At 43.8% G+C, this 11,486-nt stretch overlaps 1 protein-coding gene across 2 annotated transcripts; it reads right to left on the minus strand.

Moving 5' to 3' along the window:
* Nucleotides 1–4,563: 4,563 nt before the first annotated feature.
* tmem170b (transmembrane protein 170B) lies at nt 4,564–9,447 on the minus strand. Of its 2 annotated transcripts, XM_015031558.1 has the most exons (4): nt 8,614–9,447; nt 6,483–6,653; nt 5,190–5,360; nt 4,564–5,035 (listed from the first exon to the last, which is right to left on the minus strand). In XM_015031558.1, the coding sequence occupies exons 1-3, from the start codon at nt 8,774–8,776 to the stop codon at nt 5,230–5,232; spliced, it is 465 nt and encodes a 154-aa protein (XP_014887044.1). In that variant the 5' UTR covers nt 8,777–9,447; the 3' UTR covers nt 4,564–5,035; nt 5,190–5,229. The 2 variants fall into 2 exon arrangements, with proteins under 2 accessions (XP_014887044.1, XP_014887043.1); XM_015031557.1 differs by having other exon boundaries at nt 4,564–5,360; nt 8,614–9,444.
* Nucleotides 9,448–11,486: the final 2,039 nt, after the last annotated feature.

Here is an 11,486-nt window from a genome sequence, read left to right on the forward strand (position 1 = left end):
GCTGATCGGACCGAGTCCTGGCTGCACTTTAAGAACAGCTGCAGCACAAAGAGACGGCCGACACCGCGGAGCGATCCGCCGGGTCAAAGGCTCGGCCGCCCGCCAGCCATTGTTGGGTCTTTCGGGGGTTGGAGGGGGGCCTGTTATTTCTGAGCAGGCATGCAGTCGGCGCCTCGTCTGCCCTGATGCTCAACTCTGGAGTATTTCCTGTCCAGGAAACAATAGCAGCCAGCGGCTCGGAGTCGGCCTGAAACTGCAGGTCAGCAGCAGAAAGCAGCTGAAGGAGATCAGGCAGCAGGACAGGAGGGCTTTACATCACCGCCGGAACGCGACAAAACTTTCTGTATTTTCATAGAAACAGGAGCTGAAACCAGCTTCTGTTATGGTGAGAAAACAGGAAAACATCTCAGCTGCCAACTTTCACTAAACCACCATGGCAGCTTGGAGGGGATGAAGGAGAAAGGCTCCTTTGCAAGTTAGATATTTAATTTGAAGGTAAATATTTAGCTAGCAGGCTTTTCCCTTTGGGATCAATAAAACTATGTATATTACATTCACCAAACCCTTTCTGGTCCCATGTATGAGGCGGAACTGATTTATTCCCAGATTTTATGGAGGGAAATGTGACTCAGCATCTCAGCCATAGAGAAACATGGAGCAAATGGAAATGAGTTTAAAAACATTTCCTGATGCTGGTAATTTGGTAGAAAGGCTGTGAAAGTGTCTGCAGAGCAAACATTCTTCCTGTGTGAGAAAACTGTTGAAAAACAACATTCCAGTCAGAGAGCTGGGAAGGAATTCCCACATTCCCAGTCTGAGTAATCAGGTTTCCCAGTCGATACCCGCTGCAGCGTTTCTGTGATTAATGTTCAGATCAGAGGGAAAACATCTTTGTTTCTGCGGCTCAGCTCAGCAAACATCCATCAAACACGCAGAAATTCCTCCGCCACATTCTGGCCTCTTATGAAACACTTCCTGCCCGGCCCGGGGCCGCCGGCCGCTTATCAGCGCGCCTCAGCCCGGCCTCTGATTGGACCGCAGCCGCCGCCGTCACATGCTGTGTTCGCTGTTAAAGAACAAAATAACAAAAAACAGGCTGATAAGTGGCGACCTGCTTTCCCCCGGCTGAGGTCGGGAGCGAAGCCCCAGGCGGTCCATTCAGGCCCGACACCAAAGGTCACATTAGACGGGAGACGTTTGAGTCCAGAATCACGTCCTCTATGTTCTACCCTGCGAACCACGGACGGTTACTGTCCCTTTAAGAGACCATTTATCACCAAACATCTACTTCCTGTTTCATGTCTTCAGACGTTGCTTCAATATTTCCACATTATATTTTTTCAACCCCACAGCATGACACTGCCACCTCCTTTTACAAGGACCTTAAACTCCTTAAGCTGCAAAGATTTAGGAAAAATAAGTTTCACTAATGTGGGACTCCAATAAAGCTTTTAATCAAGTTCATTAATTAAAATCGAAAATCATATATCAATAAAACAAGCAACATTTTCAATTCAAAAACCATTTTTTCAATCATCAAATGTGGGCTGTGGATGCTAACATTAGCATTAGCTACATGTTTAGCACTGAGATGCTACCTTAGCCTAGCATACCTTCTCAGGTGGGCTAACTCCTTTTAGCCCAACTTGAACAGAGCAATATTCTTTCCTAGCGTCCAATCAGATCACTTAGAGAAGCAGAAATTAAACCTCAGTGGGCCGAGAGAATTTGATGTTTTTGTCCGACCGTCGTCGTTAGCAGACGTGCATCTGATTTACAGGCGTACCAGAAACACATGAATACAAAGGTTCCGTCTGGAACTTAATAAAGTCTGGACGCACGGCATAAAAACAATTTAAAAACAAATGGTAACACTTTATTTGAAGGGGGGTGAATAAGACTGTCATAAACATGACATAACTCCTGTCATGAACATGAATAAGTCTTCATGAATATTTATGACTGTTGTCATAAAGCGTCATTCGGTAAATTATGACACTTTTAATACAAAGTTGACATTATTCAAAATGTCTTTGTTATGACAACTTGACATTAACCAGGAAATCATTACTGATATAAATTTGTTATAAAAGTATTACTGATTGCACTTTAAAAATTAGGTAACTTTATGTTATTAAAGGTAAAGTTTAAACAGTAATGATTTATTGGTTAATGTCAAGTTGTCATAACAAACACTGGTCAAATAAAACAGATGAGTTTCAGTCGATTTATCGTCTTCCATGTTTTTATAAAATGTCTTCAGATTGTTGTGAAACGGAGCTATAAAAACACATTTAAAGGAATTGTTTTTCTACTTTACCTGTAAAAATGATGTTTTCTGGGAGCTGCAGGTTAAAAATCAAACTCAGAACAGATTATTAACAGCTTTCATATTGCAAAAGGTTTTTATTTCAACCGACTGTATTTACAGTACAGGAGGTCAGTTTGTACATAAATAGGCAGTAGTTATAAATATCAGAGGTCTGGCTGGTATAAAATTAAAAAAGGGAATATTTTACAGTATGAACACGGCTTGTTCATCTCTGTCTCTGGTTGTCTGTCCGTTTGAGCAGAAGTCCTCCTGAAGGTGACCTTTGACCCCGAGCCGTGCCTCCATCATGGCCGTTCCTGCCACAGAGGTCGGCAGAACCAGCAGCAGCATTCAGAACGTCCTCAGAGAGAGTTCTGGTCAGAACGCTGCAGCACCGGCTGCTGCTGCTGCACTATGGGGCAACGCTGCCCCCCAGTGCTCAGAGCCGGTACTGACGGTCGGTCCGTTACGCAGAGCCAGCAGAACCTCCTCAGATTAAACTCAGAACTGTCTGCAGAGTCCAGACGAAATGGGATGAATAAAGCTTTGGCATTGTGACCTTTGACCCCCGGTGACCTGAAGAGCGGCCCGGAACGAGGCAGATTTAGCATAAAAGTTTACAAACCGAGTTGCAGAGGGAAACACCTCCAGGAACCGAGGAGAGCCGCTTCCAAGTTCTGGTTCTGGGTCCCGAATGGGACGACTCTGACCCGGAACCGGACCGGCCCGGATCAAACAGAACCGTGTTCAGACGGCCTGGGTGACCTGAACAACGGGATGTCTGGAAAATCTGGGATTCGTTCACACGTTTCCACAGCAACGGCTCCTTAAACGTCACAGACAATCAAGTGTATCCATCCCCCTTTACTCTGATGCCCCTAAATAACAGCAGTCCAGCTCAGGCGGAAGAATCTGCTGCACATAAACTGATGAATGTTTATTAATTATCATTAATAAATTATAGACTATAGTGAGAAACGGTGCTGGCAGCATCATGCTGTGGGGCGAGGAGGAGCCAAGCTCAGAATGATTCTGGAACAAAACCTCCAGAAGACCCTAACAGAAAAAAAACATGCCGCACTTTTTAGATTTTTACATTCATTAAAACACTATGAAAACCAACAGACGACTTTCCTTCTAGTTTGCGTTTTGTGGAGGTTTATCAAACAAAACCATTAAATAAATTAAAGTTTGTGCCTGGAATGCAACAAAGTGAAGCTCATGGGGTGTGAAAACTTTTTCATCCGGAGATTATTCAGATTTTAAAATTCTGTTTTCCAATACAGTCCAATAACGTCACGAAGCAGAACCAGTTCTGGGCCGAGCGCTGGGCTCTGAGGAACTCCACCTGGAATCTGTTGGAGATATCTACGTTTCAAACTGTGAGCAGGTTTAGGAAGCGGATACTTCTGATTCGATTTGTGGCTGCTGGCGATTCTGGATTAAGGCGGCAGCATCTGTTCCTGCTTCCACCAGGTGGCGCTGTTTGCTTATTAATTGCAGAAATGGGTTTAATGTTGAAGCTTCTGGTCATGTGACACGCCGCCATATTGTGAGGGGCATTTCTGCTGAGACGGACAGGAAGTGGGCAGCAGCTCATCAGTTTCACATTAAATCAGTAAAAATCTGCAAAGATTAATCATTTATAAAAATCTTTCCTTCTGCATTCAGTAATAAATCCTCTACAGTTCAAATGAATAATAAATAAAACTTAAAAACAAACATTAAAAAAGCTTCAGAAACTTTGTAGCATAGATGAGCAAAACCCCCCAAAACATTTAGATTTGTTCTGGTTTGAATCTTCAGAAAAACTCTGAGCTCCAGCAGAACGCCGACTGAAACACGGTGGTGGCAGCATCATGAGGCGGCTGCTGCACAGGAATGACAATCATTCAGATCAATCTGAATGATAATTACAGATTTCTGATAACAATTTATTGAATATTTGTTTATATTTTATTATTGATTTAACAAGTTGAATAACTAGTTTAGTAAATTAATTTATTCATTAAATTAATTTTATTAATTTATAAAAAAAATAATTCAACAGTAATTTAATGTAATTATTTATATGTATTCTTAGTCAATTGGATTTAAAATTAATAATAAATTAAAGTATTGATAATTTAATCAATAAAAATGATCATATAATTAATGTTTATTAATTATCATTAATAAATTATAGACTGTTTAAACAAATTAAGCATTTAAATAATACTTTCAGGAGAACAACATGGAAATACAGCTGCTGGTTTTCTGTCTTCAGAGGTTCTTTAAGTTTATATTTTTTTATTTTTCATATTTATTGAGCAGGTTTTGTTTCATTACCATCATTGCTGCTGAATCTAAAAACGACGATCATCTCAGCTGTTCGTCTAGAGCCAGTTTCACAGCAGACTTGCCCCTCACAACATGGCCGACATCCTGACGTGTCAATGTCCCGGGTCATGTTGCATCACATCAGGACGCGTTTCTGATTGGTCGCTGTGGTCCTTGAACTCCAGGAATCTCCACCCACGTCTCCATGACCTGGGACTAAGAACCGGGACCAGAATGGGAGAACCGGGACCAGAATGGGAGAACCGGGACCAGAATGGGAGAACTGGTTCAGAAGAAGGAACTCCTGCTGACGAACCTTCAGTCTGATCCAGTCTTTGCTGGTTTCTGCTCCTCTTCCTCACTCAACATAAAAGTGCTGAAACTTCTTCCTCCTCCTCTTCCTCTCTGATCTGGAGGTTTTGAGTCAGCAGCAGCTGGATTTTGGCACCAGAACCTCAGAACCACGGCTCCCTGATGAGTCTCCATCTGGTCCAGGGATGGCTGCAGTAACACTCCAGAGTCAGCAGGGGGCGCCCTGTGCTGCAGCCAGTGTGAGCGCTCCTCCTCCTCGGGTCGGCGCCGGGCTCCGCCCCTCGTCCTCACAGCGTGGCCAGGATGCGGGAGAAGGAGATGATGATGGAGAGCGAGGTCTGGCCCACGCCGAACACCAGAGCCTCCAGCGGCGCCATGCCCTTCCCCGCCACACGGTACACACAGGCCACCGCCGCGCCTGCAGCACACACACACACACACACACACACACACACACACACACACACACACACACACACAGGAAGTTCTGATCCAACTCGGTCAGGATGCAGATGATCTCACATAAAAACAAATGTAGCTTTTAAAGGATTTTCTAGTTTTCCTTCCACTCAACTTTCCATTACTATTCCAGAATCCTTATTTTTCCTGCTTTCTAAAAAAAATCTTTGCTGGATTCATCTGACTCGGTTTTCACAGGAAGTTGGACTTTCTCCGACCCAGTTAAACTTCTGATCCTGTTTCCAGTTTTTCCAACAATCCCAGTTTAACTTTGAGGGTTTTTCTCAGAGAACCATCAGCCCAGAGCGCCATGATGGTTCTGACCCAGTGGAATCTTCAGAACTTTCTGGATTCTACCAGGTTCTCCATCCATGTACTGCAGACTTCTGCCCAGGACCCCCTTGAAAATGAGATCTAGATCTCAATGGGGTTTACCTGGTTAAATAAAGGAAATAAAAAAAAAAAAAAAAAAATCCAATTAAAGATGTTTCTGTCTCAGCACTTCCTGTTTTCTGGCCAATCAGAGAGCAGAGAGACATGCCCACTCTCTGGTTCTGGAGAAACTGGACCTGAAGGTTTAAAATCCTGAAGTTCTGAAGGCCATCTGAACCGTTCTGTTTGGATCAGAACCAGGTCGTTCTCAGGAAACTGAAAGTCGTTAAAGGATGAAGTGGAAACCCGGATCTCTGACCTTTTCCCTCCACGCTGACATTTCCTTCATCTTCCTCCTCTTCATCACTGCCCCCCCCCACTGCACATTAATAATGAAGAGGCTGAATATTCTGGGAGGGAGGAAGGAAGGAAGGACACATGAAAAAGGAAAGGAGGGAACAAAGGAACCAACTCTTAGAAAATGACAATTAAAATCTTTCTCTAGACTGAACTCTAGAGTCTTCGGGTCTCCATGGCAACACGGGGTCAAAGGTCCAGACATGAACTCAGTAGTTTCTGGATCTTTGTGATGTTTCCTTCCTCTCTACTAATCTCCCTCTGTCTCCCCCTGGTGGCCCTGAACTGAACCACACAGGAAGGGCCTCCTGCAGCCCGCAGCCCCATGCTGCCCACACCGTGCTTCACTTACTTGTGATGACGGCTCCAGAGAGCGAGGCCAGGAAGCCGACGCTGACCAGAACCAGCGTGATGAGGCGGCCCCACCGGTGGCGCTGCAGCATGACCAACATGAGCAGACCGCCGGCGCCGTGGACGAACAGCGAGGAGAACAGACACCACAGGAAGACCCAGTACCACATCTCTGGAGGAGCAGAGGGAGACCAGGGAGGAGGAGAGGAAGGAGGAGAGGAAGAATGGAGAAGAAAAACACGTCAGAACCAAAACATCACCATCTAACATTAACCTGCTTCTAAAGTCAAGGAGCAAAATTATTATTTTACTGGAAGGAAAAAACAAAGACAAAGAAAGGAAATCAAAGAAAGAAGGAAAGTAAAGGAATAAAGGAACAATGCAGAGAAAAAGAAAGGAAAGGAGGAAACAAAGAAACTAACTTTTAGAAATGAGGAATAAAATCTAGAACAATATTTTTTTATAAATACAGTTTTCTGTGATGTCACACTTGAGAGAACTTTGTAGCAGACAGTCATCTTGGTAGATATCTGTAACTAACTCATGGTAGTTGCTATGGCAACAACAAACAATCCATATTCTCCGTCTCATACGAGTCGATCCCGACAGCCGAGGTTTTGTTCATGTGTCCTTCCCTTGTACGTTGGTCCAGAGGGTCAGAGTACTTCCTTTGTTCATCTATGCTTTGTGCTGTGATCGCCTACCAAGATGGCGGTTCAATGCCGCAGATCACTGCCTGTTCAGACTCATGGGAACTATGTATTGATAAAACTGATGAACAAACTGTTAAAATATTAATATGGTAAATAAATCTCTGGATTCAGTGAAAACTTCTTGACATTAAACATGTTTTCATCGGTCCCTCCAGGGTTCTACGATTGTTTTTGTGATCAAAAGCCATGATTTTGTGGTGCTAATTTGGAAACATTTGTAAGATATTTTGCAGTATTTGTGCTTAAAGTATGACAGTAAATGTGAGTTTTTGTTACTCAACATCAGTCACGGACTACAGGTTGACATCAAGTAAACCTGAGGCAGCAGTGGAGTGAAAATGAGAATGCTGCCACCTACAGGTGGGAGCTAGTCACTTAAATCCAACACTTGACCATTTTTGCATAAAATTATCAATAAACTCATAATAATGCAGTAGCATGAAAAAGTGTAGGAATACATTGATTTTGTGTGAATTTTCACAAAGCTGGAGCAACTGATTGATGTCCGGCCGGATTTGGCCCCCAAGCCTCGAGTTTGACATGTGATAGACTTAAATCACCATTTATTTTCTCTTTCTTGGAGAATTTATGTCTAAAAATCTCCAAACACGCCATGTTTCCTCAGGCCTGGAGCTGCAGACCTTGCTGGACCTGGTGTTATGGGCCGTTTGAGCTCCGCAAGTCTCAGTATTTAAATTTCTTCTATTTATGGTTTGCTGAAGTGAAACTGCTCCACCGCACATCTCATAAACAGGAAACTGATTTGTTTAAGCCGCCGGGTGGCTGAGAGGAAGGCTTGCATCTCAATAAGCTGCTGCTTCTCCGCTGACCGCATGCCGTATCTCTGCCACCAGCGGGCCGCTGCGGCTGATCGGCCGGAGCGGAGCATGCATACGTGCAGCGCAGCGGGACTGCAAACTTCTGAGATGCGCTTCTTGCTGAGTCAGCGTCGCACGCTTTGCGTGTTTCTCCACTCAGGATGGAGATGGTGTGAGCACATTTCCGCCTCTGCTGCTGCAATCTTCTGTTTACATGACACACCAACCATGACTCCACGCTGCAGATGGAGAGCCGGCCTTCCTGCAGATAAAATCACTAATGCTTCTGCAGCGGCGGATTCATGCAGATGGGAGTCTGCGTCGTTTGATTTAAAGCGAAATAAAAAAAAAATATTTGACTCTAATGGCCTCATGTGACCCGGAGCTCAGGTTCGTGCCGGACTCTGCAGACAAAGGGAGGATCAGGAGGGTTTACATCCCATAATACCTCATGGCATCCCTGGTTTTCACAGACCCCTCCTGGCTCACCGTTCCCTGGTTTATTTTCTGCTTTAAAATGGACGCGGTGCCGCTCGCGGCGGCGGCCGCGGCGCTCGCTGCCCCCTCCGGCCAGCCGCCCGCCGCTCCCCGCGGGTCCTACCTGTGAAGTCTTTCAGGGTGGCGCCGTGGACCCAGAGGCTCAGCACCTGCTGCACCGACAGGTTCAGGGAATAATCCCGGCTCATGGTTCCGCCGCCGCCGCCGTCGCCCGGGTTCGCAGCCCTCTTTATCGGATAGCTGAACTTGGCTTTGGACGGAGGCATGGAGGAGACCGGGGCGGGGGGGCGCGGAGCGGCTCGCCTCTACCGGTGCCGCTGCTTCGGCTTGACGTCCGTCTCCGCTGCGGGAATGGCAGGGCCGCGGGGTGGTCGGTTGGTCCTCGGCGGTGCGGGCTGTGCGGAGGCCATGATGCGGAGCAGCGGCGGCAGGCGGGCGGGCGCACCGACGGTCAGCTCGTCCTACATCGGCTAGTCCCGCTGCATCATCCTTAAAGGGCCAGCAGCCCTGTGACGGATCCGCTGCCGTAAACCGCTCTGTGAATGGGACTCGGTGCGCAAGCGCAACGCAAGGACGTAAAAAGCGACGTATCTGACAAATATTAATAAAAACATATCAGAGGGTCAAAATTCACAATAAATAATTATCTAAATCCCACACAGACCTTGTAAATCAGCATTTATTTAATATTTTCCAATTAACATTTAGCGTTAGCTGCCGTTTCAGCGTTGCCCTTGACGACGGGTAGATGCAGGAGCTCCCTGATTGGCTGCTGAGGCGTCACTATTTTACGGTTTATTTAAATCCGATGACGTCATTTCGACTTGAAATGAATAAATAATTTTTGTAAAATTATCGTTTGAATCAACAGAACATTTGGTTTTTGAGTGTGAAGTTAATGGTCGGAAGGGATTTTTTACTTTGGAAACGGATCAAATATGGAATTTAAATAAGGAATAAAAAAGTTCAATAGTTGAAATGTTTCACAAAGGTATTAAAAATGAAATTTTAATATTCTGTAAATCTTAAAAATAAATAAATAAATAATAATAATAATAATAATAATAATAATAATAATAATAATAATAATAATAATAATAATAATAATTATACAGCCACTGGAATCAAACTTTTCTTGCTTAACTCAGAATAAACCCTGGTTTATTTGATTTATTTAGCTGTTCTTTGGTTTATATATTTTGCTATTAATTGTAGTTATACCAATGTCTTATACTTCATGTGTCTTAGTAATTAGGGAGGAATATCTAAGATATATTATCTATACAGAATGGTAAATGTGAACAGGTTGCTCAAAGGGTTTGGTTGGTTCCACAGCAGCTGGAGACGAGCAGATGCTGCAGTTTTGTTTTGTCTTTTTCTTTCTTTAGTTTGTTTTACCAAAGCAATTCTATCAATTCAGAAAATTATAACATTTCATAAAAGATTCAACCTACACATCTTCCACATTTTGAACTTTTAGATTCTAGCTAGTTTTGCAGATGAATGTAAATGACTAAACAGATGAATGAGGCAGACCCGACCGGACCGGACCGGTAGAACAGAGCCGTGTAAAGTTTCACAGGGTTCTGCTGTTTGTCCTGCAGCCGGTGGGAAGCGGAGAGGAAACCTGCTGCTACGTAGATCCGTGATGTTCTGGAACATTTCTCTGAGGAGCGACGAGTATTTTAAGAAGAGCTGACCCAGTTCAGACGCGCAAAGAAGCGTCTGACACCGTTTAGATCGACACAGCTTCCTCTGCAGGCAGAGTTCAGCTTCAGGTTCAACGTCCTGAAAAACCCAGTCAGAACCAACAATCTGTTTTAGATGACAGGTTATTCAGGAGCACAGAAAGAACCGTCCTGAGTTTACAGGTGAGTCTTTAACGAGGAAAACTGCTGGTTCAGTTTCACTGCATGACATCAAACAGATGCTCATAGGAAACCAGCTGGATGTTTCTGAGGACGGGGAGGATTCTGGGAAACCGTCAGCACTTCGCTTTGCAGAGAAAATTTACTCCCGTTTCAAACCAGGTCGACCTCCAGCTCACATCTGCTGACCCTGTGACCTTTAACACCTGGTGACCTGATGACAGGAAGGTTACTTCCTTCCTTTCCTGCTTTGTTCCTTTCTTCTTTCCTAGGCTCCTTCCCTCCTTCATTCCTTCCTTTTTAAGTTTCTTCCTTGTCTTTCTTTGGTTCCTTCCAGTGCAGCCAGAAATGATGAAGCCTATCACAATAATCAATAAATCAATTAACCGCCCGATAAGTTCAGTTTGCATGATTTATCATTTTTCTCTTTTCTCTCTTTCTACCACAAACTGGATGATAAAAGTTTTCAGTTTGGTGTTTTGGTCTCAACTGGCTTCGGTTTTTAAGGATAATTTTGTTTACAGACTTTATGACTCATATTATTTGTTGTTTCTGTTGTTTTGTTTATTTATTTTAGATATTTAAAATGTCTTTCAGTGTTTAATGTTCATTAGAATTTAAAATGTATTAATTTGAGAATGTGTTCTTGCATTATTATGCCATAATTACCATTATAATACCGGAAATGGTCTCAAAACAGCAATATAGTTCATCACAATAGTGAACAATAACTGAATCTATATTTTAAAACGGTATCTGCTGCTGAAAGTTGATTACCAACCAAGGCAAATATCCTCAAAATCTGAACCTAAAAATTAACCAAATATGAAAAAACTAAAACCACTGACCAATAAAAACTAAATATTTAACTTATAATAACTAATAAAAATGTGCAAACACACTCTAAAGAACTCACTGAATTAGACAAAAAGTCCCAATGAAATGAAACTAAAGTGCAATGAAAGCCCAGAAGTACCCCTGGTTCTGATGGGTTCTCCGGGTTGGAGCGATTCCCGGCTCGGCCAGCAGGTGGATTCCTTCTCCTTGTTTTCCAGAGGAAACGTTTCCACAGAGGAAAACTGGTTCTGGTTCTGAGTGGCTCTGGGTC

This window comes from Poecilia latipinna, unplaced genomic scaffold, assembly GCF_001443285.1.
Source record: "Poecilia latipinna isolate Pla-1442-1.1 unplaced genomic scaffold, P_latipinna-1.0 Scaffold211, whole genome shotgun sequence".
NCBI classification, from domain to species: Eukaryota; Metazoa; Chordata; class Actinopteri; order Cyprinodontiformes; family Poeciliidae; genus Poecilia; species Poecilia latipinna.